Raw genomic sequence first — 24,340 nt, 5'->3', positions numbered from 1 at the left:
CTGAGCTGAGTATTTGGCCGAGCGATTGCAGTTTAGGAGAATGGTATAAAAAGCCCGCATCCTTGAAAAATTTACTGTCTTTCAATAATAGCATTGTCAGCTTCATTTCTTCCTGCCTCCAACATTCACCTCATTCCATCTGGCATTTCCCTATATCAAGCTCATCAACGCAGCAAAATGCAATCCGGACTCTCAATATTAGTCACGCCAGATCCAATTAAGTGATTCATATTTACCGCACTTGACTTGGAAGTCGTTCCTTATCTTAGGCTATCTGGAATTGAACCTCCCTGAAGGGACTGCCTTGTAATTGGGGATGTGTACCCTAACCTGGCTCAGAGAAACCATGAAATTGAAATGAGTCCATAGACAAGCTTTCAGCAACCTACGGCTTTACAGCACGAACGAATACCGCAAAAACAGTAACCATCTACATTCTATGTCTATGGCCGGAGCAGATTGGAAGGGTCGTCCTTGATAAGACAGCAGTAGAATTGAACGGACTAGTACCAGGAGACTTCCAATGCAGAGGATAAGCACTCGCTTCAGTTATCAACTACAGATGAGTCAAAGTCTCTCACTCTTTTTAAGTCTACTCCCTCTAGCTACCTTTGACCGACTCCATTATCCAGGGCTAGAGCATTTGTGAGTGGTTCTTTGTCAAACAAGCTGATGCAACTGGAAGTGGGTGAAATGAAAGACCCAGTCAGATGTTCAGACAAGGCACAGAAAGTCCAATAAACAGGGCTATAGTAGGTATTGTAGATTTGAATGTCTAACCAAGAACTTATTTCATATGAAGTAATAGATGCAGCAAAAGCTATAGAAAATTTTCTTCAAAAAATACATGGCTAACCCCGACCCCGAAAATTCGAATTTGAACCCACTTGAAAAACGCCACAAATGCGTTAGAACCGTTAAATAGAATACAGAAGAGAAGATCATGCGGCACCCGCAGTCGGTGTAGGCGCCGGCATCTTGGTGATCTGCTCACCGGCGCGAGTGATGCGTTGGCCCGATCCATCGCGAATGTACTTGCTGCCCTCGACCTGGTTGCGTTTCCAGATCTCAACCTCACTACCGCCACGAATAACGCCAATACGCATAGTAGATAGCAAGTTGTGAGCCGCATTGGAATGGTAATAGATACCACCGTTGAACATGGCGGTCGCATCCTTGCCAATGCCGGAGTTAATCATAGCCTTGCCGCCAGGGTGATCCTTGACAAAGTCGGTGACATCATGAACAACGCCGGCAATGACCACCAAAGCACGACCGCCGCTCTTGGCCTGCTCCTCGTAATCGTCCCATTCCATGATGGGCAACTGGTCCAGGGGAATGCCCCAGTCGAGTTTGGCGCGCTTCTGATCGACCTTTTTCTGGAGTTGTTGGATGCGGCCCTTTTCGATTTCGTTGGCACGGAACTGCTTCAGGTTGTATGCCAGGCCAAGCTGCTTCCACACCCAGATGGACCATTTGGTGGGATCATATTGATGCCATTCAATCGCATTGCGGTAGTCTGATGGGAACTCATGATGGAAGTTATGGTATCCCTCGCCCAGAGTAGCCAGTGCGGTAAAGACATGGTCACGAGGAGAGTTCCGGTCATCGAACGGCTGGTCACCAAGCCAGTGAGCCAATGAGTTGACACAGAAGGTGGCTTGCTGAACAAAGAAGATACGCAATATGCCTGCGTAGATAAAGCCACCCCACCAGTCACCCCAACCAAGCCCTGCCACCAGCATGGGGAAGACCAGACCCATGGTCAAGACTACTTTGATATAGTTACGGTGCTGCCAGACCACAACCGGATCTTCGTTGAGATCAGAAATGTCTGTCCGTCCAATCCGCTTGGGGTTCTGTTTCATGACCATCCAACCGAGATGCGAGTAGAGGAAGCCCTTCCGAACCGAGTAGGGGTCCTTTTCCGTGTCCGTGTAGCGATGATGAGCCCGGTGGCCACGTGCCCACCAGCGGATCGAGCCTTGGACCGAGCCACCACCAACGGCCGCGAGCCAGATACGGAGAGGAAGAGTCGCGGAATAGGAGCAGTGGGCCCATAGACGGTGATATCCTAGTAGACAGTCAGGGAATGAATCATCTCTTGTGCTCTCTTGTGCCCTCAGGGTACATACCAGCCGTGATGCCCAATCCAGTGAAGAAATAGTAGAGAACAGCCCAGACAGCGGTACTGAGCCTCAGCGGCACCCAGAAGGCCTGGATGCAACCGTACAAGGGAATTCCCAGGATGAAAAAGGTGTTGAGCCAATTGACATGTTTGTGCCAGTTACCACGGGTGAGGGGGGTGTCTGCGATGTGTACTTTGCCCGCCATGGTGTCTGTAGGCGAGAGACCATGATAGAGAAGAGAGAAAGAGAAGAGAAGAGCAGTAGTAAAAGTACACCAGAGTCATAGAGGATCTCGTTGGGAACTCAACATTTAGGGCGGTCTATCTAGCCGCGTTGTGATTGGTCCGGGGGAGAATCTACTGGTGAGATCACATGATCACGTATTTTCCTTTCATGATCTTGTCTTGTTCCTTTCCTTATTACTCCGCGTATTCACTAGTATATTCTCTGTGCACTTTCCATGGGCCTGCTCTGTATATATTACTGAGTACAGTAACACTGTACGTGCTCGCCCTAAGTGGAGCTAGTGGACCTTTGCGGCGCCCGATTGACGCTAATCTCGGATCTGTGGGCCTAGCTTGGACCCTCTCGGAGCCCCGAAAATGGGGAGGTTCAGCAATACACATCGGAGCCTTTCAGCCTCTCGGGGCTTATTTCGGGGCCTGTCTCGGGGCTCTAGACTGAAAAGACCGGCTTGCTCGTCTGGCTTCTGATTTCCTGTTTTGATAGTCAGTGACTCACCGTGTTGTCCATAGTTACCGTTGTTGCATTTGCCATTACTATGGACCCTCCTATCTGACGCTACCAATACTAAAGGCCAAGCCCCTGCCTGGGACGATAAGAACTTGGCTTTGTTCAAACATGAGCGATAGCTCATGTCCAACGGAGACGTCGCATTTGACAGTTAAGCTGGACCGAACATCCCCTTCGGTCTGGGACTCCGGCGTGCTTGAACTTGACGCGGTTGTGCATGAACTGGCAAAGCGCTATGTGCGACTCCGAATGGTCGAGTAGTCGCAAGTTGTTTGAGTACATAAGCGCAAAGTTCCTTAACTTGACGTCTCTGTCTTGACTGGACGATAAAGCTTGTGCGAGAATACATATTCTGCACATTTGGTTCAAGTGATACTCGCGAGAACTAATATTGCCGGCCAGGTATAGTCCCCAAAGACGGGCGTGGATATTATAATAAGTAATAATTATAGCTTATTAGAGTGTTTGCTCAGCCATCCATCTATGCCACTCAGATCAGTGTTAGGGCAACTATACCATTATTGGCGCCAAGACTTCTCGCGCTCCACGATTACACATGCCTGTCATTTTCTACTAATTAGAATAAGCATATACAGCTCACGCGACTTGATTAAACAGCACTTTGCGGGCCCCGGGTTACCAATGACGGACCCCACTGCTCTACGGGGATCTCGCGTCATTTGTTCCCTGATTGACCAAGGAGCATATTTGACGTTCCAGGGCAGGCACTATAGAGCCCGGCCCGCTCTGGGAGCGTCCAGAGTGCCAAACAATCACTTCCAGAGCACTCTCGGGGGATTTCAGAGCAGTGCAAGAAACAGGCGAAAGCCTCAAAGGAGGGACGGAGATAAGAGTCTACGACGAGAAACCGCCAAAATGTACTTATGTCAGGATTAGCGTGGCAGCATGCAATGCGCGGCTGCTTACGACCACTCAAAACGTGTTCGAATGTGATTTGTTTAGCTTCCGACAGACCTGCAGGTTACAGAGTAAAGGATGGCTTCTGACTGCGACCGAGTCGGTATACCAATAAAGGCCTAACAGAAATTTGCCGCATGGAGACTTCCTATGGATTGGCTCAGAAAGCCAATTAGGCCTGAAAGACGGCCCTGAGACACCGGTTTCTTACAGCATTTTCTATGTACGTAGCTGTTTATATATTGCGGCGCAGATGTCTTGTATCCCACTGCTAGCATACATCCCTGACAGTAGGTGCGGGCACAAGCGGAAGGATGATAAAGATTAAGTGGTCTGGAAGATTAGAGATTCCTTAGAGTAGAATCCACAACCCGGTGGCTTATAATGCGGTTATACCCCTCTTCCAAGGCCCAAGCAAACCGATCTTGCCATACCTTCTATTTTCAGGCTACTAGATTTATAGTATGCCAGACTCCAAAACAGCTTCCGAGGAGCTCGTGGAGATCTCCCGCCTCAACCTCAAAGCCTCCGCTCCAGCCGAAGCCATCATTACTGATGTGAAGCACCTGGCTTCCTATAACTGGATTGAAGCATCCACGCCCACCATCGCTGTCCCAGGCAGTCCAGCCCAGTGGTCTGCTCCACAAGGGTCCCGACGGGTGAAAAAGGATAGCGGCCTTGTTTATATTGCCCAAAATTCTGCTCGTCATCCCGATAGCCCTCTGGAACCGTTGTTTCGCTCCCTCTACATTGAGCACCCCTCATTCGACATTAACTCAATCGACGTCGTGACCGACCGAAACAACATTCGCAAACTTCTGTCGTTTATCAATCCCACTTTTACCAAAAATGGGCTCGATCCATTCACCATCCAGGTGGGTATGACCGCTCGGACTGCAATATTTTGCCGTGACGAGACCGCCACCTACGAAGTGATTGGGCCAGGCGAATTCCGAGGCTTTGGTCATGAATTCGAGAAAGCATCCACGATCAATCAGGTTAGAGGCAGCACCGGGCACCACCGCATCGTTTCATACCGACTGGGTGGTCTGGGTTTCCTCGTGCGCCATGAGACAGACGGCTACGTTGGGGATTTGAAGCCTGCTGTAAAGAATGACGAGTCGACAAGGAACAATATTGCAAACATGTTAGAATCATTGTCCCTCTCGCCGGATACCACCTCCATTGACGAGACCCCCGTTCAGTCTAAATTGACCATCAAGAAGGAAGGTCGGGTAGTACCACGGGAATCAACCCTAGAGATCAAAACTCGCGTTTCCCACAAACCTCTGGAGCTGCCGGAAGTTGCGCCTCAGCTCTGGGTTTCCCAGACGCCCAAGCTTGTCCGTGCTTATCACCAACGTGGAACATTCTCGACGCCGAAAGTGGAAGATATGACTGCCGCAGTGAAGGATTGGGAGAAAACCCACCAAGATGATATCAAGAGACTCGTTGCACTCATTAATCGCATCCTTCGAGTGACCAGGGGTTGGGGTGGGAGTTCTACGATTCATTACGATCCTCTAAAAGATAAACTGGTCGTCAAGAAGACTGAGAGAAAGAAGATGCTCCCAGACGATCTTTACTCCCGATGGACCAAAGCAATTCCCGTCAGTATCCCACAGAAGATTTCTGAGCACGATTCATCTTCTACTCAAAAGAAGTCTGATATTCGGAGACGTGCTGCAGAACTTGACCAAATAAAGCCACTCAAAGTGTTATCAGGGCAGAACGAATCAAACTTCGACATGGAGAAAATGGTGCCACAACAAACTTGCGAATAAATCAGTCATAAGCCTTTCGAGATTTCATGGAATTCAAGAGACTGAAGTTTGGTAGCATTAGAAGACTTTAGGAATGGAGGTAGGCTATTTGAATTAATAAATCGTTTCCACTCAAGCATAGGGCATCTAAGCTCATTTTCATTCTGTACATACAACCATTCATCCGAGAGGAACACCGCTATGTAGAACTCCAAGAAGGCAGAATATATCAATGTAGACAAAAAGCATAGCGCTAGCCCTTTGACACATTACCATACATGGGCTTTACAGAGGCGAAGGAAAGTTTTAGCAGTAGTCACACCACTTTCCTAAGTGGCTCCAAGCCCTAATTCGAACGAGCCCAGAGATCCATCACGAGAGGCCAATACTAACACCAAATGCAAGAAGTCGGTTTGTATGGGTTTGGCAACGAAGAGGACCGCGCAAATGGCGCAGACCATTACTCACCCTTTTTTCTGTTTCCATTTTCAACCCCAGCACCAGTCACCTGACCTTATCACCGACCAGCATCAAAAGTAATGGATAGGGTATAAGGAGCGCTGCCTGCAAATCCAAGCGGACACGCAAAGCCAACTCGCCAAAATCCGCGCAGAAACATAAATGCACTTTGAAAAGATGCAAGCAGAGTGACAAGCGATTCTGAGAAGACAGATTGAGAGGGAGAAGAGACAATCGGAAAGGGAGGAATGGTGGGCAAGGGTGTTTGAGTCGATGGCGCAAGTTATTGTTAGCCAGAATAGGACTTTTGAGGGTGGATTGGATCTTGAACTGCAGGAGAATGTCTAATGTCCATTTATCATCCATGTATGTATCTATACAGCGTTAATATTATACAGCAGAGTTGCGAGATTGCAAGTCTATGTGCACACCAAACAACGACTTTTGTAGGCCACATCAATAGCCCACACAAAAGTAACACCAAACGCCATAATGCTAACCAACAAACGCCATCCCATGTAATTCCAAACCACAGCCAACCCAACTGAGCTCGAAAAGAGTTACTCCTCATCTCCCGGCATCCGCATATAAGCATCAATCGCGGCACTAAATGCCGCGAAACCCGCACATCCCCAAGCCGCGGCCTGCGGCCCAGCCTTAGCACCAAGTATACCACCAGTAATACACCCCGCGCTGACACTGTTCGTAAGATCGTTCTTTGCCCGCAATCCCTCAATACAGCACTCGGTTCCCGAGTACAGGGCACCTACGATGCCGAAGTTCTTGGCGGACGACCAGGAGCGCGCACCCATATCTTTGAAGCCGTGGCGGAGCTGTTGACGCCACGGGAGGTCGGCGATTTGGCGACCTTGGGGAGTCAGAGGGGAGTCGTAGGACATCTGCCGCGGGTGTGGATTAGCATTGACATTAGAATGGGAAGGGAATGAATGGAGAACGTACACTGGCCATAAAGAGACCGAAGACACCACCGAGGGCGAAACCCATGCCGCCGGACATGACGGTTTTGAATGGGCAGGATTCCATTGCGGCGTGCATCTGCAGATACGACATCAGCTATCTTCCTCCATGGATCGAATATTCAATTGCAAACGTACGCCCTTGACCATCATCTGTTCTTGCTCGCTCATTCCTTGCATGTTAGGGCCTCCTCCCATGCCGCCCATCGGCGGGGTCATGTTTGGGAAACTCATGGTGTAGATTTGGGAGGTGGAGGCGAGGTTAAGTATTCGAGATTCGATATGGGTTTTGCGATGTCTCCGGGACAGTAGTGTAGACAAAGCGATTCAGGCGCAGTCTGTATGCAAGTCGCAGACAGGATGCGTCTGTATAGCGGTTCACAAAATAATGAGACGTGATAAAGCTCTCCGCGGAATCATCGTCGGAAATTTATTTTTTGCGGCGGAGGGGATGCACCATAAGCGCGGGAAGTCATGTGATATCTCGAGGAATTCCGCCGTCTAGATGGCAAGGTCCAGTCCCTACGACACAACCCTTATAGGAATAGAGTACACTTGTCAAGTATTCATTCAAATAATATACATACAATTCAATGGCTATGCGAAAACATTCCACATCAGAAGAGAAGAATAAAGGTCCAAAATAGTCTATAATAGACACAAGAAGAAGATAAATAAAGGCTCTAAAAAAAAAAAAAAGGGCAGCAGCAGAAAGACAAACGCTTTGTCGTAAAGGGTATTCGGGTCACAATCATAGCCCTGCGTTATTCGATTCTTGTATCGTGTTTGTATCATGGTCCAGTTATTCAATATACCGGCTCGTCCAAGTTCAGTCCGTGTCCGTGTCTGTTGGCACAATGCTCGTTTAGGTTTGGGAAAGAGAACAAAACGTAAATAGGAAAAAAGAAGAAAATAAGGAAAATGTCCAAACCATGGGCGAATGGCCGGTTAGTCCGCCTTATTCTCCTTCTCGGAAAGGGTAGGACTGGCCGGGGCCCTATCAGGAGAAAGACTTTGTTCCCATTCGGTCATGAGACTTGACGCGGTGCGGTTTAACTTGGTCGGTGCCATCTTGGTGATTGCGGGCCACGGAATGCCATCGGAAACACTGGGGTCGGGGACAGAGTCGCCCTGGCTGATTGGACGCCAATCTCCGAAGCTGTGCCACCATCAGTGAGAAATGTAAAACAACCTGGGGGTGTACGAAACCTACCTAGCACTCGTCCGCGGACTGCTAGCCTGGGACCTCGGAGACTGGCCATGCTTCGATTCCAGCGTGGAACGGCTCGAGGATGGGGTGTGCGTCTTGTTCGGCTGCTGAGAACTAGCCTCCCAGGCATCCCAATCATCATCGTAGACCTCGAGGTTGTTGTGTTGCCCGTTTGGCCGGGGGTTTGAGGCTCCGCGAGCGTTCGGGGACTTCTGCCCAGGTGTATCAATGCCGAATTCACTCCAAAACGACGAATCGATGTCGGTCGATTTAGTGTCTTTACCAGAAATCCTCTCAGCTCCCGCCCCCCTGCTCCGCGATGACGACGATGCAGTACGTGATAACGTTCCTCCCCCATGCACAGACAACCGATCTCTGCTGCTCCGCGACGTCGAAGTCGAAATCGAATCTCGTTTGCGGGACATGGCGGCCGGCGACATCCCTCTCACCTCCGTTGCATTAATCCCCTCCTCGCCCACGGTAGCTTGTCGAATATCCTCCAAAAACGTCCACAAACCCTCCCTCAAATCCGAAGCCATCTGCTTCCCGGTGTGCACAAGCGAGGCCCGAGACGCGGGCGGCATATTCGTTCGCCACTCTGTGATCATTTCCTCCGTCGGCGCAAAGGCCCCATTCGCACCCCGCTCAGTAGACGAAGGCAGCGTCGCAGACCGCGGCATCCTCCCCACAAACTCATTCTCCGTCGACTTCCCGGACAGCGATATCTTACCACTACTAAACCCGGAATCTGTCGACGCGGAAAGCAATGACAACGTCCTCGCATGCGAACCCTGAAACACCCTTCGTCCATTCGCCGATATCGTAGTCCCCGGAGAAGGAGCAATACGCATACTCCTCCTTCTCTCCAACTCCCTCGTACGTTGCTGTGACTGCACGATGTCTGCGGCCGCAGTCTCCTTGCGATGCTGTTGCAGCAGTGACTCTCGCTCTTCACCACAGACACTTTCGACGGGGGATCGCAGCGATATTAATGGTTCGGCATGGTGGCTGACTTCCGTGCGTTTCTTGGTCTTCTCCGATAACGTCCATTTTTTCTTCAGCGTGGAGAGCTCTGTCTCCGCCCGTTGCAGCTCCTCCCGTAGCTCCAGCACTTTCCGCTCCTGTGATGCAATCGCCGTCAACAGGTTTGTGCTCTCGTCAGCCTGCTGCTGTGTATCCAGGGGCAGGGGCGCCCCGAGAGCAGGGCTCGTAGTAGACGTTGTCTGCGAGAAGGGGGTCATGGGAGTCTGGATCGGACTGGGTTCGACAGCGGAGGCTGGTGCGGTGTCCGTGCCGAGTCCTCCTGGAGGAATGTTGATGGGGAAGTTGAGCGTTAGACGTTTTTTGTGTCGAGCTGCAGCGTGCGGCCGTGCAGGGAGAGATTGGCGTTTGAGTTGGCGGATTTTTCGCTGTTCTTCTTGCTGTTGTTGCTCGTGCTGTTGCTGTTGCTGTTGCTGTAGCTGTTGTGGCTGCAGCTGGCGGTGGCGGTCATGGTCGAGGTCGAGGTCGGCCTCGGCCCTTCCCAGACATACCTCCATGTTGGATGTGGCTGAATGATGTATGATGGCGGATGGCAATTGTTCATAACATGAAGAAAACAACAACAAAGATATAGGAGACGGATAAGAATATTCGTTCAGCCGTCCAAAAGCCTCCATCCTAATTAAAGCCCCCCAGGCGGGTCACCAGCGCGCATCCCTTCCGCCTGTAGCAGCGCCGGGCTCGTTTCAGACATTCAGGGGCTACTTCTACCATACCTACCTTGCAATTGTATAATTCTAGAAGATTGAAGTTGGGATTCTGTTACTGTGTACAGAGAACTGTGCAGAGAATTGTATACAGAATGCAAATAATGCGGTGAGCCACAGTCACAACCATAGTTCGCGCATAGTTTAGGGGGACAACCGCCACAACTGAGTAATAATTATGCTTACGATTATTTATTCCGATTGCCGTGTTTAATTGAGGCCTTGGACTGGTCTAGGCTTTATTACGACTGACTTGACAGCTATACATAGTCCACTATCGATAGGAGATTAAATCGGCACTCTGCACTCAGTACGGGGTTCGGAGGTTTCTGCATATCAGACATAATCAGACATAGTCCTTACTTTAGTCAGGAGCAGGATGCAATGCATGGAATTATTTGCAGACTGGTATTATCATACCCACAATATCAAAACATACCTACAGACCAGCGGACAAAACACCTATATCACAGGTTGGTGTGCAAACCAGTGAACCGGGAACCAAAAAGTACACACGAAAAAGAGAAGCACAAATCTATCAACCAGGAAAGGGGAACGATCAAATACACAAAATATAGTACCGCGCCGGAAATTAAACACCAGTCCCTTATCCGGAAAACCAAATCAATAAGGTGGAATGAGAGGAAGGGGGGAGATTAATCCAGACGTTCATCCGTCGAAATGAGAGTGAAGGTCTGTCCTCGATCAAGGGCTGTTGTCCAGCAGCTAACCCAAGAGGCGAGAGTTAAGTAGAAAGTCGGCAAGCCGAATAAACCGAGCCATTAGTCACGGCTCAGCACGAACAAAACATTATCGGGTCGAGAGTAAGTAACCAAGATGTACCAAATCGAACGCCAGGTGGTTTATACAACGAGTCAAGAACTTCTCGACGTTTTGGAGAAGCAGACCGAGATTATAGGCATACAAAGGTTGCTAAATGGCGGGCCAACGGTTGCGGAGTCCGTCCGCCCAGCGAGAGTAAAGCACATCGGATAACTGCTTGGTGTGTTCCATTCCCGGAATCTGCTGGCCAGGAAGGCCCGCAAGCTGGGACGGCTGCAATGGGGATTCCGGCGATGCCGTTCGCCGGCGGTGACTTTTCAGGTGTGGGTTGTTCTGGGCCAAGACGAGTCGCGGTCTCTCGGGAGATTCGGGTGGTGGAGCTTGTGGGACGAGGCTGGATAATTTCGGGTCGCTGGACGGAGATCTGTCAGCTGTCTGCAATAGAAACCAAATGGCGGTATGCGGATGCCGGCATTAACAAAGTGAACATACCTTCCAAGCCTTTCATTCATACCCCGGATGACATGATATAGACCCTCAGGGTCAACCATCTCCAGGTCACTCCAAGCTTCTGCGAGTCGCGAAATCGCATCGCGCTTTTCTTGATCCGCAGTTGTCCCCAGAACCTCCTGACACGATAATCCCACAGCCTTGCTATATGCTCGTTGACCCAATCGCGCTTCTTTGCTGTTCGATTCGGAGAATAGCGTCTTGGGACTCATGTTCTCGTCCGTAACCATGGGATAAGACTGTGGGCTGTACGAGGTATCGCTCGGGACCTTATCGGACACACGACGGAATTGACGAACGGTAGATGGGGTGTTGCCGAAGCTCAAGTCCACACCAAGGGGCTGTTTGGTACTGGACCTTCGCTTGGCTCGTCGTAGCGATGGACTCGGATCTGGGGCAGGCGTTCGTCGCACTGTCGGGCTGGGGGTGTCTTGGAAGGACACTGATGATGACGTTGAAATATGTAGGTTGTCTATCATCTGCGAGGGTTCGTCTAGCCATTCGTACGGGTCGTCTTCGTCGGGTAGGATCTCCACTGATTGCTTCGGTTTCTTCATCGTGGGCGCCTTGACGGTGTCGAAAACCCAATCGTCATCGTCCTCGTCCTGATCTTGTGCGACGTGATGTCTAGAAAAAAGGGAATCGCGTTAGTGACAATGACCGCGAAAGGTGATGGACATAGCGTACAGCGACTCCGCATAATACTTGACGTTCTGTGTTGCTCCTCTTCCAGCATCAAAATCTTGTTTCCGCTGAATCAATTCCTGCAACGCCTCTGTCCTCCCAGCATTGCGAATAAACTTGTGTCTCAGAAGGTCTTTCGCACTAGGCCTCCGCTCTGGATCCTTGGTCAAACACTGCGCGATGAAATCCTTGAATGCACTGCTGTACTGGCTTCCCTCCAGTCGCGGGGCAGGCTCCTTTGGAATCAAGAAAAGCACCTTCATAGGATGTGTGCTGGCATGCGGCGGCTCTGCATTGATCATCTCCATGGCGGTAATACCCAACGACCAGATATCCGCCTTGTAGTCGTATCCAGCCTGCTCGATTACCTCGGGCGCCATCCAGAACGGGGTACCGACGAACGTATTTCGTTGAGACTTGATGTTGACGAGTTGTGCTGCGACACCGAAATCTGCCAATTTCACCTTTCCGACATTCGATAGCAGGACGTTGGCGGCTTTAACGTCCCGATGGATCTTGCCTTCGCTGTGCAGATATTCCAATCCCTCGAGTAATTGCTGGCAGATAATCGCGACATGTACTTCGTTAAAGACGCCTGGTTTTAACTAGACGGGTCAGCTTCACTGAATGAACAGCTGAATCCGCGATACTTACCAAGTCCAGACACGACCCTCCCCCGAGATACTCCATGACAATCCATAACTTGTGTCCTCGAAGAAAACTCGCTTTGTATTGTGTCACGTAAGGGCTCGCGCATGTCGATAGGACGGAAATTTCTTGTTGGATTTCGTGAATATCGTCTTCGCTCGATTCGAGGTCGATCTATCGCCGTTAGTCCCTGCAAAGACAAACCAATCGAATTAAAGCGAATCTCGAGAAACGGACATGTTTAATCGCAACAATCTCCCCTGTAGCTTTATCGATAGCCTTGTATACTGTCCCAAAACTCCCACCTGTTCAAATCCCTTCATGTCAGCCCCTGCGATCACCGCTCACCGCAACAATGACAGCGGAAAACTCACTTCCCAACTCCTCCAACATTTGATACTGACTTGCCATGTCTGCCATGGTGTGCGCGACGCTGGGTAGTCACCCAACGGGGTCAAAAGATGTGGATAAATAGGAACGATGGACGTGGTCAACAAGGAATGCAGCCCACTCGCGCTCGCAGCCCGCTTGCAGCTTTAGCTCCTGTCCGGTGGAACGGTTCTCGGTACGGCCAGTTGTCAAAAGGTACCAAGGTGGAATAGCACAAGAATAAGAAGACGGTGTAGCTAAAGGCTGGCTACCATTAGGGAAAAGAAAGAATAGGGTGTTATTGGGTGTAGTGCAAGGAACTCCTCGCAGGCCTTGGATCAGCCGCCGCACTGCCCATGGTTTGGGAGCAACGGCCGTAGCACATGGCAACCAGGTGCCTGAGGCTGCATTACATCATGTGTTTCATGCCTAAGGCATGTTTCGGATATTGTTTCAATGCGGTTACAGATAATCATGCTTTTGGTTATCAACGAAATTGGTATATACAAACGGGGAAACCATGCGATTTTATTTAGATGTACTTGTAGGGATTCATGATGCCGTTCTATACTAGTAAGCTGAGTGCGACCAGACCTAGGGAAAAGGATACTCACCGGATCATACAAGTTCTTCAACTGCTTCATCAGTTTCAGCATGGTGTCGTTCTGGCTGTACCCGATGAACTCCTTCTTAGCCAGACCGAGACCGTGCTCAGCGCTGATACTGCCGTTCCGCTTCTGAATCCATTCGTACACCCAAGGCTCAATAGCTTTCTCGACCTCCTTATTGTATTGCCGGACGGAAACGTTCAGATGCAGGTTTGAGTCACCCATGTGACCGTACCCGACAACAGCGCGAACGGGCTTAGACTCGTCGTCACCAACGAAGCCCATTTGAGTAAGACGTTCCCGGCAGTCTTCAACGAGCTGGTACAGTTCGTTGAGCGGGATCGACACGTCGTACTTGTAGGTACCGCCAAGGTGGCTCAGAGCCTCCGTGATGCCCTCACGCCAGCGCCAGATGGACTGGAACTGTGTCTCGTCTTGGGCCAAAACTCCGTCGGCCACAATGCCCTCTTCCATGATGTGTTCCAGGAAAGCCTCCAACTTGGCCATGTCGTGATCTCCGTTCGAGCCGCTGGTCTCAATCAGACAGTAGAAGGGGTAGTCACCCTCCAGTGGGAAATTGTTGCCGGTAGACTGGTTGACCAGGTGCTGGCTGCGGCCGTCCATCAGCTCAAAGGCGGACAGAATCTCAGAGAGCTGACCCTTGGCTTTCAAGAACGCCTGCTGAACGTGCTCGTAGCTCTCAAGGCCAAAGTAGGCCACATTGACAGCCTTGGGGCGAGGCGGGCATTGGATCGACACACCGGTGATGACACCAATGGTTCCCTCTGCGCCAATGAACAGCTGCTTGAGATCGTATCCGGTGTTGTTCTTGCGCAGAGTCGAAAGCGAGTCTACAATCGTACCATCTGCCAGAACAACCTCAAGACCGAGAACACTTCCGTGAAGGCTTCCATAGCGAAGCAGACGAAGGCCACCAGCGTTGGTCGCGACGTTGCCTCCAATATGGCATGAACCCTTTGCGCCCAAGTCCAAGGGGAACAAGTAGTCGCGTTCCGCCAAGTACTGGTCCGCGACCTCGAGAATCACACCGGCATCGGCGACCAGCACACCCGAGGCAGCGTCAAACGAGCGAATCTGGTTCATGCGAGAAGTGTTGATGACAATCTCATCAAACACCGGCACCGAGCCACCAACCAAGCCCGTGTTGCCACCTTGCGGGACAACCGCCAGCTTCTTGTCATTGCAGTATTTTAGCACCTTGCTAAGCTCCTCCTTGTTCTGTGGCTTCAGAACCAGCCTCGTCTGACCACGGTACTTGCGCATCCAATCACCGTTGAAGGGTTCAATATCGTCCGCTGCGTCGGCCGTCACGCCGTCAACCACAGCGGATTCAGCGCCCAGCACTTCTTTGAAGAACTTGACATCTTCCGCAGAGACCTCGCCAAAGCTGGGGTTTCGCTTGAGGTTGGGGTAGGCGTTACTGGTGAGCTTGACCTCCTTGGTCGCATCGCGTGCAGCGGGGGTGACGCTAAAGGCGCGGGCGGGTGTCACGGAAGGGACGTATAGAAAAGGGCGTGCGTAAGAGCGGCATCTGGGCACTCGGGCCCGTCGAAGGGCAAGAGAGAGGTTCCTGGCGCTGGACATTGTCTGGAGGTTGAGAAACAAAAAGAACAGGAATCGCAATGGGCTAGAAATTTGGATTTGGAGAAGCGTAATCGCTCACCGGAGTTTTATCCGGGCTCCGATGGCACTCCGATTGTGCCATTGACCGTTGTATTGCTCATGTCTTTTACTCCCAGTAATCATAGGACATAGTACTAGCTTAATTGACCTTATTATCATCTTGCTTCCCTATTCTAGTTCTGATATAGTTCTGTATATGCAGGGGTCCTACTCCGTAGTGCGCCTGAATACACGCACCAAGTAGAATGACATACAACATAAACTGCTCTAGAGCTACCAATTGCTGGAATAACCACCGACATAACAAGATACGAATAGAACATCGAGATTTCTAGAATATCCAGCCGTTTTCTATCTTTTCCTAATGCATTGAAGCTGGTGTGAACTCGGTATGTTACGTCATGCCCCGCCGCCGCCGGAATCAGTCTTCACCCAGCTCCACGTCTTCACTCTTCTCGACTTTTCTTCACCATTGCTGCATACCATTCACATCACTGAAAATGTCGCTAAACGTTCTTGTTACCGGAGCCAGTGGTCTCCTTGGCCGTCAGGTCTTCAACACATTCAAGCACTCTGGCTGCTTGACTGTCGGCCAGGGTTTCACCAGAGCTGCCCCGCCAACCATTCTGAAGGCGGATCTTGAAAAGAGCGAAGATGTAAAGACGATTCTGGACGAGGCTAAGTGAGTCATTGTTGACAATTAGCAGTTGAAGGCGTGTAGTAAGTCTGTTGCTGATACTGGTTCAAATGACAGGCCTCAGATCGTTATTCATTGTACGTTGAGTTGCTGAGTTGCACACCCCGGCCATCACGGAACTCCTAACCCAGATTCAGGTGCCGCAAACCGTTCCCCTGACCTTTGTGACAAGAACCCCGAACAAGCTCGCAGAGTCAATGTCGATGCCACACGTCTCCTGGCAGAACAGACCTCGTCGCGAGGTGCCATGCTTATCTACATCTCGACGGACTACGTCTTCCCGGGAACCGAAGGCGACGCACCATATGAAGCAAATGCAGAGACTAAGCCACCGAACTTTTACGGCCAATTGAAGCGCGATGGTGAATTAGCAGTCCTCGAAGCCACCAAGGACACCGGCCTGGGTATTGTTCTGCGTGTCCCCGTGCTGTACGGAACTGCCAGCAACAACTCTGAAAGCGCCATAAACACCCTCATCGATGCAGTGTGGAAGGCACAAGATGAGAAAGCAGGTATAAAAATGGACGACTGGGCCCAGCGGTATCCCACTAACACCGAGGACGTGGCGCGGGTGTGCCGTGACATTGTGATCAAGTATGTCAAGGAGAAGGAGAGGATCAAGGAGTTGCCCAAGATCCTTCAATTCTCGTCGGAGGACCGAATGACCAAGTATGAGATCTGCGAAAAGTTGGCGCAGGTACTTGGGCTGTCGTTAGCGGGAATGGAGCGGAATAAGCAGGGCAACGACCCGAATGCTTCTGTGCAGAGACCGTATGATACCCATCTGTCGACCATGGCTCTGAAGGACCTTGGGATCGATGTTAGCACTATGGACTTTGTTGCGTGGTGGTACGTGTCGTCTCCTTTCAATTGAAGCTAGTGCAGACGCTAATCCATGATATAGGCGCAAGAGCCTGGGAGCCTACAGAAAATAGATTGGCCTAAAATAGGATTCGTGAAACGAGTCTTCGGAAACTGGAATTCTAAAGAAAACGGATTGACATGTACCATATTGCATTGGTTTTACGAATTGTTTACTCCAGGGATGACCAACATAAAAGAAAACCGCCCAAATACAGTCTACGTTGAACACTGCAATTGACAGTATAAAAGACTGAAGCGAGGTCGCGTATTCCGTACACAGAGTATGTACCCTGTGCTCCGTGCTCCATATTGCGTTAGTACCACTGAGCGCGGACCCTGCATGAATGTGTCAGTTAGCGCCGGCAGATCTGGAATACACTTCGATAGCGTGGTGAAAGATCCCCAGTGTGGCGTTTCTTGGATTCGCCACGTTCCTTTGTAGGGAGTGTAGTTACAGCGACAAGAGGTACCTAGACCGCAGGAGTTCCTTGAAGAGGATAATACGCAGTACACAGTAGTAGGAGTGGTATGGTGTTGCCCTACAGAAAATGGCAGGCGGTATAGAATGGCAGAAGTAGTACAGAACAGGAAGGTGATCAGCAGGTGAGATATCTCCGGTTTCAGCCATTCGCAAAAAGAAACACAAAAAGACGCAGAGACAGTCAGATTTGAGATTTCAGACCGATTCTGCTCTTCTCCTCCTTCTTAGCCTGTCTGTGGTTGCCCACTTGCCCGGCTGTATCTCTCTGTACTCTTACAGTGAGTGCGACAGGTTTAATTAGCAGGCCTCCACTTTGGTCCAGACTCCAATCTCACTTGCTTCCCCAGAGATTCAACGCCGGATCAATCGCGCTCTTCTTTCCTCCGGTACGCATTTATTCGTCCTTCATCTCGAGGCATACTGACCCTGAAATTTCTCCCAGAAACAGGATTTCCTCGTTGCTACTCCATACTCCGGACCAATCTCGTTGTATCGGCAGCCCGGAAAAAGTGCCCCATCGCCAGGCACAGGATCAAATCCATATTCTCCACTATCCGTCGACGATTGTCCGTCCGTCTGACTGTGCGCGCTTTCTCTGACTGCGCCATATTTTCTTTTTCCGGCTCGACTGCTCGAGATCACCACTCGTCTGTTGGCCATTGCTCCTCGTTTGGAGTAGACCTGCTATTCCTCCGATGACCTGTTAATTATTGGCCTGGACTGCAGAGGATAATGTACTTGATGGCCTGTGGGACTTGGCCTGCATGCGTTGTTTAGGGGGTGGCAAGCCTTGTTGTTGACTAGTATTTTGGTCTTCCCCTCATTTTCCTGTTTCGTTTGTATTTGGTGTAGGCAGGCCCTACTTCCGAGACGACTTTGCTTTCTTGTACTGTGCACGACTCAATCCGCCTATTCCTTTAAAGTCAATCGACATAGGGTATTCCGGAACAATGGCGGTAGAAGCACAGCCAATGGGTCTAGGACCCGAAAACCAGACCCCGCCCATGAAGTTCTCCCGGTATCGATCTGTGAGACGAGCAACTTCCCAGAAACAGGAGCCTCTGAAAACAGCGATTCCCGCTATTCCCGTCCCTCCAGTGCCGTCTAATCCAACCTCTCCGGTTTCTGCCAACCAGCAAGGAGTGGTGAGAAGTGCGTCACGATATCGACGCCAGAGAAAAACTGCACTATCGCCCACCGCGCAGCATCCAGTACTGGTTCCTGCTCCTTCGTTTCATGCGCCCGGAATATCCAACGGACCATCGTGCAGTCCACCGAAGAATCTGAAAGCAGTGGAAAAGGGAGACACATCTAGGGACGGGGAGGATGAGGTCGCACGTACAAGACACCGACAAGATGCGATGAGCCGGTTGGTAGGGGGAGACAGCAGGCCGGCATCTAAACAAACCTTGGAATCGAGAACAGATTCCTCTAGTTATCGCAAGCATGCCAACGAGAACGACCATGCCACCTCGCCAAACGGCCAGCAATCTGGAAAAGAGACCAAATTTCGATCATTAAAGGATACCATGAAACTGTTTCGGTCAAAGGGTGAGGCTGAAAAAGAGGGCACATCAGCAGAACCTTCTGAGCTAAGTGGTACTACCTTCCCTGGCGTGGATGCCCCTGTTTCCGCAGCCAACGCGGGGGAGCGACAGGTGCTTGTTCAGTACCGAAAGGCGTCCAATTTTCTTCCCATCACGCTTTCGACCACAGCGCAGGATCTGCTACTATCGGCTCAAGATTGCTTCGATATTGAAGCCCAAACTTTTGTTTTGATCGAGCGTTTCGCTCAGTTCGGCTTGGAGCGGCCATTGCGAAAATACGAATATATTCGCGATGTCATGAATTCCTGGACCAGCGACACGGACAACAAATTGATCATAGTTCCTGCAGCAAGCTTGGACGCTTTGCATCAGCTTGAGGCACAGAGTGCCCCGGTTGAACAACCTGTGGACACGACGTTTCACATCTATCATTCTCAACGTTCTCGGAAATGGGACAAGCGATACGTGACGTTGCGTGCGGATGGCCAGGTCACCGTGTCGAAGAAGTACCAAGGACAGGACCAGATGAATATCTGTCACTTGTCCGACTTTGATGTCTATTCCCCTACGCTTAGTTCACTTTCAAACGATGTGAAGCCACCGAAGAAGATTTGCTACGCTGTTAAGAGCCAGCAGAAGGCTAGCATGTTCCTATCGACGGAGAACTATGTTCATTTCTTCTCTACAAGCGATAGGGGGATAGCTGAAGGTTGGTACAGAGCTATTCAGGCATGGCGCAGCTGGTACCTGGTTAGCATTCTGGGTAATGGCCAAAACAAGGACGAAGCATCGGTGTCAGAAATCTCCCGACAACAGAGCGATGGATCATCAGGATCAAGGACCTATCAGTCTAAACCGCTCAAACCGTTGCTTGAGTTTGAGCCTTTGAATCAGCAGCGCGACGAGGAACACCCCCCCTCTCCCGGGCGTATAAAGTCTTCAAAAGCAAAACAATATCTTTCGCGAAGGAGAAGCACCAAATCCTCTCAGGGAAAGCCACTCACCCTTGATACCACCAATGTCGGTGCCACGGCGCAGGGAGTTGAAGTGTCTCCGTTTTCTTCTACTGGACTCTTGGGCCAGACTTATGTCATGCGCCAACGTGCGATGCAAGAACGGGAAGAGATCGAGAGGAAGGCATACGAAGAAGTGTTCAGTCCTCAGGGTCTTGTTTCTGGAGCCGGAGCTGCTGGACGCCGTCATTATCCTGAGACTCAAAGCCAACCCAGCAGCCGATCAAACACAATGACCAGTACTCAGGGTCCCGACTCCAGCGGACACGTCAGGCGTTCGCAGTCTGTGAGTAAGGGAAATCATAAACCCCTTGTCGATTTGACCCCTGTCTACCAAGAACCACCACAACACGCTCGCAAGGGAAGAGGAGTCGCCATCGAGCCGGGAACACCCTTGGTCGATGCTGCGACAACACCCGACTTACCTCGCGGTGCTATTGCGATCCCATCCTCCACGACCTGGAAGCGACTCCCGATCCCAGAAGAACCTATATTGCCGGCAGCCGATACCGCCAACGTAAAGCCTAGTCGCTCCAACACAGTCCGCAGCACCCGCAACAACCGGTCACGCGCATCGTCCACAACTCCAACCGACGACGCATTTATCCCAAACAGCCTCCTGGCCCGCTCCGCAACACAGAAAGCTACCAACAGTGGACCGAAGGTCGGCCATGGAATAGCTACAGGTGATCGCAACGCTACAAAACCCATGCTAGACATGTCTCCGGGGAATCCGTTTGTGGAGGGAAGTTTGCTTCGAGATTTGTAGCCTTTATTTGACAACCTTTGATGATTATGACCTGACCGTAATTGAATTTTGCATAATATCGAGACTCTTACAGCGCATAGATACCAAATTCTGGCGTTTGGTTTGGATTGCTAGATTATTTTCGGATTATGTTGGTCTTTGATACTGTAAGAGGTAGCCTTGGGATGTTTTGATCTCTTGATGTTAGGAGGATACCATGGATGTGTATGTGATATTAAAATTGGCAATGAAATTTTCACTTCTAGGTCTTCGATGACCCTATCATGACCAATTTAGTGCTACTGACGGTTACATTCCATTCACCCTTGGCTCTGTTCTCTATATTTACTGTATTCATTGACTTCCCCCCTACAATCCTTATTCTGTCAGAATATAATATAAAGCCCTCCGCTCTATTCTTTATCAGCCTCAGTTCTTATTCCTCTCCTAAGGATATATACACTGGTCCTGACGAACTACAATGTAAGAAGAGGGATAATTACGCGAGCTCCATGAACTCACTCCGAAGATATCTTGTATCAGAGCAATGCAAAGGATTACCTCAATTCAGATGGTCGGGGTTATGGATAACTCCTTCACATGATATTTGTCAAAGAGATGGAGCAGCAGCGAAAGCAAGCTTGAAGACTTCTTCGAGAGTGACCGCACCTCCTCTAACGGGCATCTACCAATGGGGAATGCATTGGGACCCCGGATGTCAGACAATGCATGCTTAACATTGTTTATAATGATTTGAGCTGTTTAGTCTCCATCAGCGCCTGATTCAGTTAGCCTTCTGCCAAGGCTTTTGTGAATCTAACTAACTGCAGTTAAACATATGATACCAGGTTATTGATTTTGTCTCTAAACGGGCTTCTACCGCTTAAATTAAGAAGAGTAATTGTATGGGCCTCATGCGCTAATTTCTACTACGCTTGCCGGAGGTTCCACGGAGTTAAGGTGATCTAGAGATACGGCCAAGATGTCCGAGCCAGATACGAGAGATGTATATAAAGATTGCTTCTCCCGGATATTGAACTGTATTGATTTGTCAATCCCCGCCATCTGGAACGTCTCTATTACCATCATGTCTATTCTGAACTCTGGAGTTTGGTTGCTCAAAAGCAGCGGCGAGTTTGTCGCCAAGGAGGCTCCATTCTCTCGTGCTGGTGGCGATGAAATTGTGATCCAGAATAAAGCTGTTGCCATCAATCTGAGTCAGTCATTTCAGGTACTATGTGTCTGAAGCACCGAGTGTGCTAATACCGTATAGTGGACTGGAAGTTCCAGATTTTCAGGCCCCACCTCCCGTTTCCCAAGCACTATCCGTTCATGCGTACTCATTTTATTGCTACTGAGGAAGTACTTTCTAAAGCAGTTACAAATAATTGGCGCCGATGTCGCAGGAGAGGGCTATGGAATAGGCAGAAACGTGACGGCCTTTAAGAAGGGTGATCGTGCTGTTGGGTGATACTCGATCTCAAACTATAACTTGAGCATACCAGGCTAATGTTTAAGGGAAACAAATTGGTTCCTTACAAACGACACCAGAGACAGTGCCTTTCAGAACTACAGCATTTGCAAGACCTCCGTTGTTGCCCCTCTCTCTGATGAAATCTTTTTTGAGGCTGGTAGTGTCCTCTCACACTCTCCACGGCTGCCATGGGTCTCTGCCCAACTAGGCGCTTGGAAATCTCGTTACTCCAGACAACTAAGCCAAATTTAATCCATCAAGTCGTGTTGATTTGGAGTGGCTCCTCAAGTACCGGTAGTGCTGCAATCGAGTTGACTGTTACGTCAGGTGCAACCATCATTTTAGCTGCATCAGAGAAGAACCAGAGTTTGTAAAGAGACTTGGGGCCACTGCTGTGCTTGATTACGATAATGAAAGCATTGCCCAAGATCTGGTCCAAACTATCAAGGAGACTTTTGGTGAATTTGTCGGCGCGCTGGACACCGTTGGTGAAGAAATGACCTGGAGAGGTTGTGCTGAGGTAGTCAAAGGTCTTGGTGGTGACCGCGTTGGCAGCAACCTATCTGCCGGATTTATGAATGTACCCGATGGTGTCGAAGTTGTGGGTGGTGAGTGACTCTATTCCACTCCATTCTGTATATGGACCCCCTTTGGGGGATATAGCCGCTCTAACAACAAATGTAGTAAACTATACCGCTCATTTACTGAACAATAAGGAGATAGTTGAAGGTGTTTGGGGCCACTTCGTCCCAGAATCCCTCAAGAATGGAAGCTTAAAGCCTGCCTCTAACCCACAGGCCATTGGAAAGGGGTTGGAAAAGATCCCCGAGGGCGTTGCTTTATGCCAATCGGAAATATCAGCTGGAAACGCTGTGGTTACTTTGTAGATGATTAGGGCTGCGTTTTAATCAAATGCAGCTTTGCGAACGAACCGGTGGGTCGCAAGTGGGACTGGTTCCTCAAGTAAATTAACTGTATTCATCATAATCTTTTCCCATTTATGGGCTCCGGAGACAACCTGGTGGTATTTCTCATGGTTGGCGCCGGTTAGCCCCTGGTGAAATGAGACTCCCCGGTGCCTATATAGCTAGTCAGCTGATTTCCACATCGCTTAGTTGACGGAACGAGCACGATGACTTTGCGTATAGATCTAAATGGTGGTTTCATGTTAGACAAATCCGACTCATAGTTTTCTAATGGTAAAGGAGTTATTATAGACACGGTAAGAAATCCAGAATCAATAAGATAGTCAATTTCCATGCCAGAAAATCAGCCTTGTCTATGGCACATTTTGGAAATTCAAAGCAAAATCTATCGCAAGAATTGTTTCCTCCATTTGGTGTTGAACAATGGAAATGTTCACATCTGAACGGCTGTTCTGCTTTGTATGTATCGTATAGGTCTTTGTTGTTGGACAATACTATTTGAAACCACAAAACGGCAATAGCCGCTTGACGCTTCCAGGCTGTCTCAGCGTGGTCTCAGTATGGTCTATATATTCGAGCCATATACCAGAATGCCCCTGCTCTCTCTACCACTCATCTCCCGCTCCTCCCTGTAGTTCTAGATTGATCTAAGGTTGGTGCATCAAGACTCAATCACAGCAAATCCAGAGACCTACAACCATGGTGAGTAATATTCCCCCTAGGAATTGAAGCTCTTACTAACAACTTATAGGACTACTACGACTCTTCCTTGCAAAAGGCAATCCACAAGGTGCAGCCAAGCGACCCCGTCGACCGGATCTGTCATATCTGGACCAATATCCTGCAGTACTATTTTCCCGAACCCATTAAACAAACTGCAATGACTGACCTTCCTGAGTTATTTCCAGAAATGGGTCTTGTATTGGGCCTAATCGCTCTAACCATCGACATTTCAAGTGGTCCACTTCGTGGCGCACCGTTCTTCCATGTCCACGTCCGGGACCCACCCCATTCGGACCTGGCAATGTGCTGGGATGAAGCTGAAAAGGAGATAAAATGTGAGTTGAATGGACTAGAGGTCAAGTCTGGAATGAATGTGATTTATGCAGCTGTTGTGATAGGTCCGTATGTGCGTTTTTATACGTATGCAGGCCAGTCTCTCAAGATCATCCACTGGACTGAGAGACAGACCCTGCATGTGGTCCATGATCACAATGATATCATCGATCATTTTAATGTGATACAATCTATTTTTTCCCATTGATTTTGACAGATTCCTTGGCATATCACGATAGGATTACTGGTAGGATACCAGAGTTAATGCAGTCTATCTTCCATATGATTCAGACATCTTACAAGAAACATACTTTGCCCATCCACGTAATCT

General features: G+C 49.7%; 10 protein-coding genes across 10 annotated transcripts; 5 read left to right on the top strand and 5 right to left on the bottom strand.

Annotated features, from left to right (window-relative positions):
* Positions 1 to 707: 707 nt before the first annotated feature.
* EURHEDRAFT_411817 (acyl-CoA desaturase) lies at positions 708 to 2,555 on the bottom strand. Its single transcript, XM_040781736.1, has 2 exons — positions 2,136 to 2,555; positions 708 to 2,074 (listed from the first exon to the last, which is right to left on the bottom strand). The coding sequence occupies exons 1-2, from the start codon at positions 2,332 to 2,334 to the stop codon at positions 942 to 944; spliced, it is 1,332 nt and encodes a 443-aa protein (XP_040639217.1). The 5' UTR covers positions 2,335 to 2,555; the 3' UTR covers positions 708 to 941.
* Positions 2,556 to 4,159: 1,604 nt separating this feature from the next.
* On the top strand, positions 4,160 to 5,854 carry EURHEDRAFT_411816 (geranylgeranyl pyrophosphate synthetase). The gene has a single exon (XM_040781735.1). It carries the CDS (start codon positions 4,265 to 4,267, stop codon positions 5,582 to 5,584), a length of 1,320 nt encoding a protein of 439 aa, XP_040639216.1. The 5' UTR covers positions 4,160 to 4,264; the 3' UTR covers positions 5,585 to 5,854.
* A 479-nt stretch (positions 5,855 to 6,333) lies between these two features.
* Positions 6,334 to 7,410, bottom strand: EURHEDRAFT_411814 (translocation channel protein TIM22). Its single transcript, XM_040781734.1, has 3 exons — positions 7,138 to 7,410; positions 6,983 to 7,078; positions 6,334 to 6,921 (listed from the first exon to the last, which is right to left on the bottom strand). The coding sequence occupies exons 1-3, from the start codon at positions 7,216 to 7,218 to the stop codon at positions 6,583 to 6,585; spliced, it is 516 nt and encodes a 171-aa protein (XP_040639215.1). The 5' UTR covers positions 7,219 to 7,410; the 3' UTR covers positions 6,334 to 6,582.
* Positions 7,411 to 7,556: 146 nt separating this feature from the next.
* EURHEDRAFT_411813 (uncharacterized protein) lies at positions 7,557 to 10,024 on the bottom strand. Its single transcript, XM_040781733.1, has 2 exons — positions 8,213 to 10,024; positions 7,557 to 8,158 (listed from the first exon to the last, which is right to left on the bottom strand). Exons 1-2 carry the CDS (start codon positions 9,745 to 9,747, stop codon positions 7,948 to 7,950), a joined length of 1,746 nt encoding a protein of 581 aa, XP_040639214.1. The 5' UTR covers positions 9,748 to 10,024; the 3' UTR covers positions 7,557 to 7,947.
* Positions 10,025 to 10,433: 409 nt separating this feature from the next.
* Positions 10,434 to 13,242, bottom strand: EURHEDRAFT_45684 (STE20 family serine/threonine-protein kinase). The gene is made up of 6 exons (XM_040784382.1): positions 12,957 to 13,242; positions 12,820 to 12,887; positions 12,589 to 12,756; positions 11,938 to 12,539; positions 11,233 to 11,877; positions 10,434 to 11,152 (listed from the first exon to the last, which is right to left on the bottom strand). Exons 1-6 carry the CDS (start codon positions 13,000 to 13,002, stop codon positions 10,891 to 10,893), a joined length of 1,791 nt encoding a protein of 596 aa, XP_040639213.1. The 5' UTR covers positions 13,003 to 13,242; the 3' UTR covers positions 10,434 to 10,890.
* A 149-nt stretch (positions 13,243 to 13,391) lies between these two features.
* EURHEDRAFT_411811 (FAD-binding oxidoreductase) lies at positions 13,392 to 15,208 on the bottom strand. The gene is made up of 2 exons (XM_040781732.1): positions 13,566 to 15,208; positions 13,392 to 13,516 (listed from the first exon to the last, which is right to left on the bottom strand). Exons 1-2 carry the CDS (start codon positions 15,162 to 15,164, stop codon positions 13,484 to 13,486), a joined length of 1,632 nt encoding a protein of 543 aa, XP_040639212.1. The 5' UTR covers positions 15,165 to 15,208; the 3' UTR covers positions 13,392 to 13,483.
* A 463-nt stretch (positions 15,209 to 15,671) lies between these two features.
* Positions 15,672 to 17,158, top strand: EURHEDRAFT_411810 (dTDP-4-dehydrorhamnose reductase family protein). Its single transcript, XM_040781731.1, has 4 exons — positions 15,672 to 15,885; positions 15,958 to 15,977; positions 16,038 to 16,749; positions 16,805 to 17,158. The coding sequence occupies exons 1-4, from the start codon at positions 15,704 to 15,706 to the stop codon at positions 16,833 to 16,835; spliced, it is 945 nt and encodes a 314-aa protein (XP_040639211.1). The 5' UTR covers positions 15,672 to 15,703; the 3' UTR covers positions 16,836 to 17,158.
* A 1,037-nt stretch (positions 17,159 to 18,195) lies between these two features.
* On the top strand, positions 18,196 to 20,574 carry EURHEDRAFT_514959 (uncharacterized protein; the record flags this gene model as incomplete). Its single annotated transcript, XM_040786324.1, has 1 exon — positions 18,196 to 20,574. One exon carries the CDS (start codon positions 18,196 to 18,198, stop codon positions 20,572 to 20,574), a length of 2,379 nt encoding a protein of 792 aa, XP_040639210.1.
* Positions 20,575 to 21,640: 1,066 nt separating this feature from the next.
* EURHEDRAFT_514958 (putative zinc binding dehydrogenase) lies at positions 21,641 to 22,914 on the top strand (the record flags this gene model as incomplete). The annotated part of the gene is made up of 7 exons (XM_040786323.1): positions 21,641 to 21,770; positions 21,827 to 21,889; positions 21,960 to 22,020; positions 22,072 to 22,147; positions 22,189 to 22,354; positions 22,393 to 22,635; positions 22,712 to 22,914. The coding sequence occupies 7 exons, from the start codon at positions 21,641 to 21,643 to the stop codon at positions 22,912 to 22,914; spliced, it is 942 nt and encodes a 313-aa protein (XP_040639209.1).
* Positions 22,915 to 23,652: 738 nt separating this feature from the next.
* Positions 23,653 to 24,217, top strand: EURHEDRAFT_536320 (uncharacterized protein; the record flags this gene model as incomplete). Its single annotated transcript, XM_040787331.1, has 2 exons — positions 23,653 to 23,655; positions 23,705 to 24,217. 2 exons carry the CDS (start codon positions 23,653 to 23,655, stop codon positions 24,215 to 24,217), a joined length of 516 nt encoding a protein of 171 aa, XP_040639208.1.
* Between the last annotated feature and the right edge of the window lie 123 nt (positions 24,218 to 24,340).

This window comes from Aspergillus ruber (genome assembly GCF_000600275.1).
Source record: "Aspergillus ruber CBS 135680 unplaced genomic scaffold scaffold00011, whole genome shotgun sequence".
In the NCBI taxonomy this organism is placed as follows: Eukaryota; Fungi; Ascomycota; class Eurotiomycetes; order Eurotiales; family Aspergillaceae; genus Aspergillus; species Aspergillus ruber.
Note: the sequence above shows the minus strand (reverse complement) of the source record. Positions and strands in the feature narration are given on the sequence as shown.

Bases quoted from the DNA above. Each gene is read 5' to 3' on its own strand.
- EURHEDRAFT_411817 (XM_040781736.1), bottom strand. From the start codon at position 2,334: ATGGCGGGCAAAGTACACATCGCAGACACCCCCCTCACCCGTGGTAAC. The intron at 2,075-2,135 runs GTATGTACCCTG...ACTGTCTACTAG, and splicing joins TGGATTGGGCATCACGGCTG to GATATCACCGTCTATGGGCC.
- EURHEDRAFT_411816 (XM_040781735.1), top strand. From the start codon at position 4,265: ATGCCAGACTCCAAAACAGCTTCCGAGGAGCTCGTGGAGATCTCCCGC.
- EURHEDRAFT_411814 (XM_040781734.1), bottom strand. From the start codon at position 7,218: ATGACCCCGCCGATGGGCGGCATGGGAGGAGGCCCTAACATGCAAGGA. The intron at 7,079-7,137 runs GTACGTTTGCAA...TCGTATCTGCAG, and splicing joins AACAGATGATGGTCAAGGGC to ATGCACGCCGCAATGGAATC. The intron at 6,922-6,982 runs GTACGTTCTCCA...CACCCGCGGCAG, and splicing joins TCGGTCTCTTTATGGCCAGT to ATGTCCTACGACTCCCCTCT.
- EURHEDRAFT_411813 (XM_040781733.1), bottom strand. From the start codon at position 9,747: ATGGAGGTATGTCTGGGAAGGGCCGAGGCCGACCTCGACCTCGACCAT. The intron at 8,159-8,212 runs GTAGGTTTCGTA...ATGGTGGCACAG, and splicing joins AGTCCGCGGACGAGTGCTAG to CTTCGGAGATTGGCGTCCAA.
- EURHEDRAFT_45684 (XM_040784382.1), bottom strand. From the start codon at position 13,002: ATGGCAGACATGGCAAGTCAGTATCAAATGTTGGAGGAGTTGGGAA. The intron at 12,540-12,588 runs GTAAGTATCGCG...TGACCCGTCTAG, and splicing joins GAGGGTCGTGTCTGGACTTG to TTAAAACCAGGCGTCTTTAA. The intron at 11,878-11,937 runs GTACGCTATGTC...CCTTTTTTCTAG, and splicing joins AAGTATTATGCGGAGTCGCT to ACATCACGTCGCACAAGATC.
- EURHEDRAFT_411811 (XM_040781732.1), bottom strand. From the start codon at position 15,164: ATGTCCAGCGCCAGGAACCTCTCTCTTGCCCTTCGACGGGCCCGAGTG. The intron at 13,517-13,565 runs GTGAGTATCCTT...TTACTAGTATAG, and splicing joins TGAAGAACTTGTATGATCCG to AACGGCATCATGAATCCCTA.
- EURHEDRAFT_411810 (XM_040781731.1), top strand. From the start codon at position 15,704: ATGTCGCTAAACGTTCTTGTTACCGGAGCCAGTGGTCTCCTTGGCCGT. The intron at 15,978-16,037 runs GTACGTTGAGTT...ACCCAGATTCAG, and splicing joins GCCTCAGATCGTTATTCATT to GTGCCGCAAACCGTTCCCCT. The intron at 16,750-16,804 runs GTACGTGTCGTC...TCCATGATATAG, and splicing joins ATGGACTTTGTTGCGTGGTG to GCGCAAGAGCCTGGGAGCCT.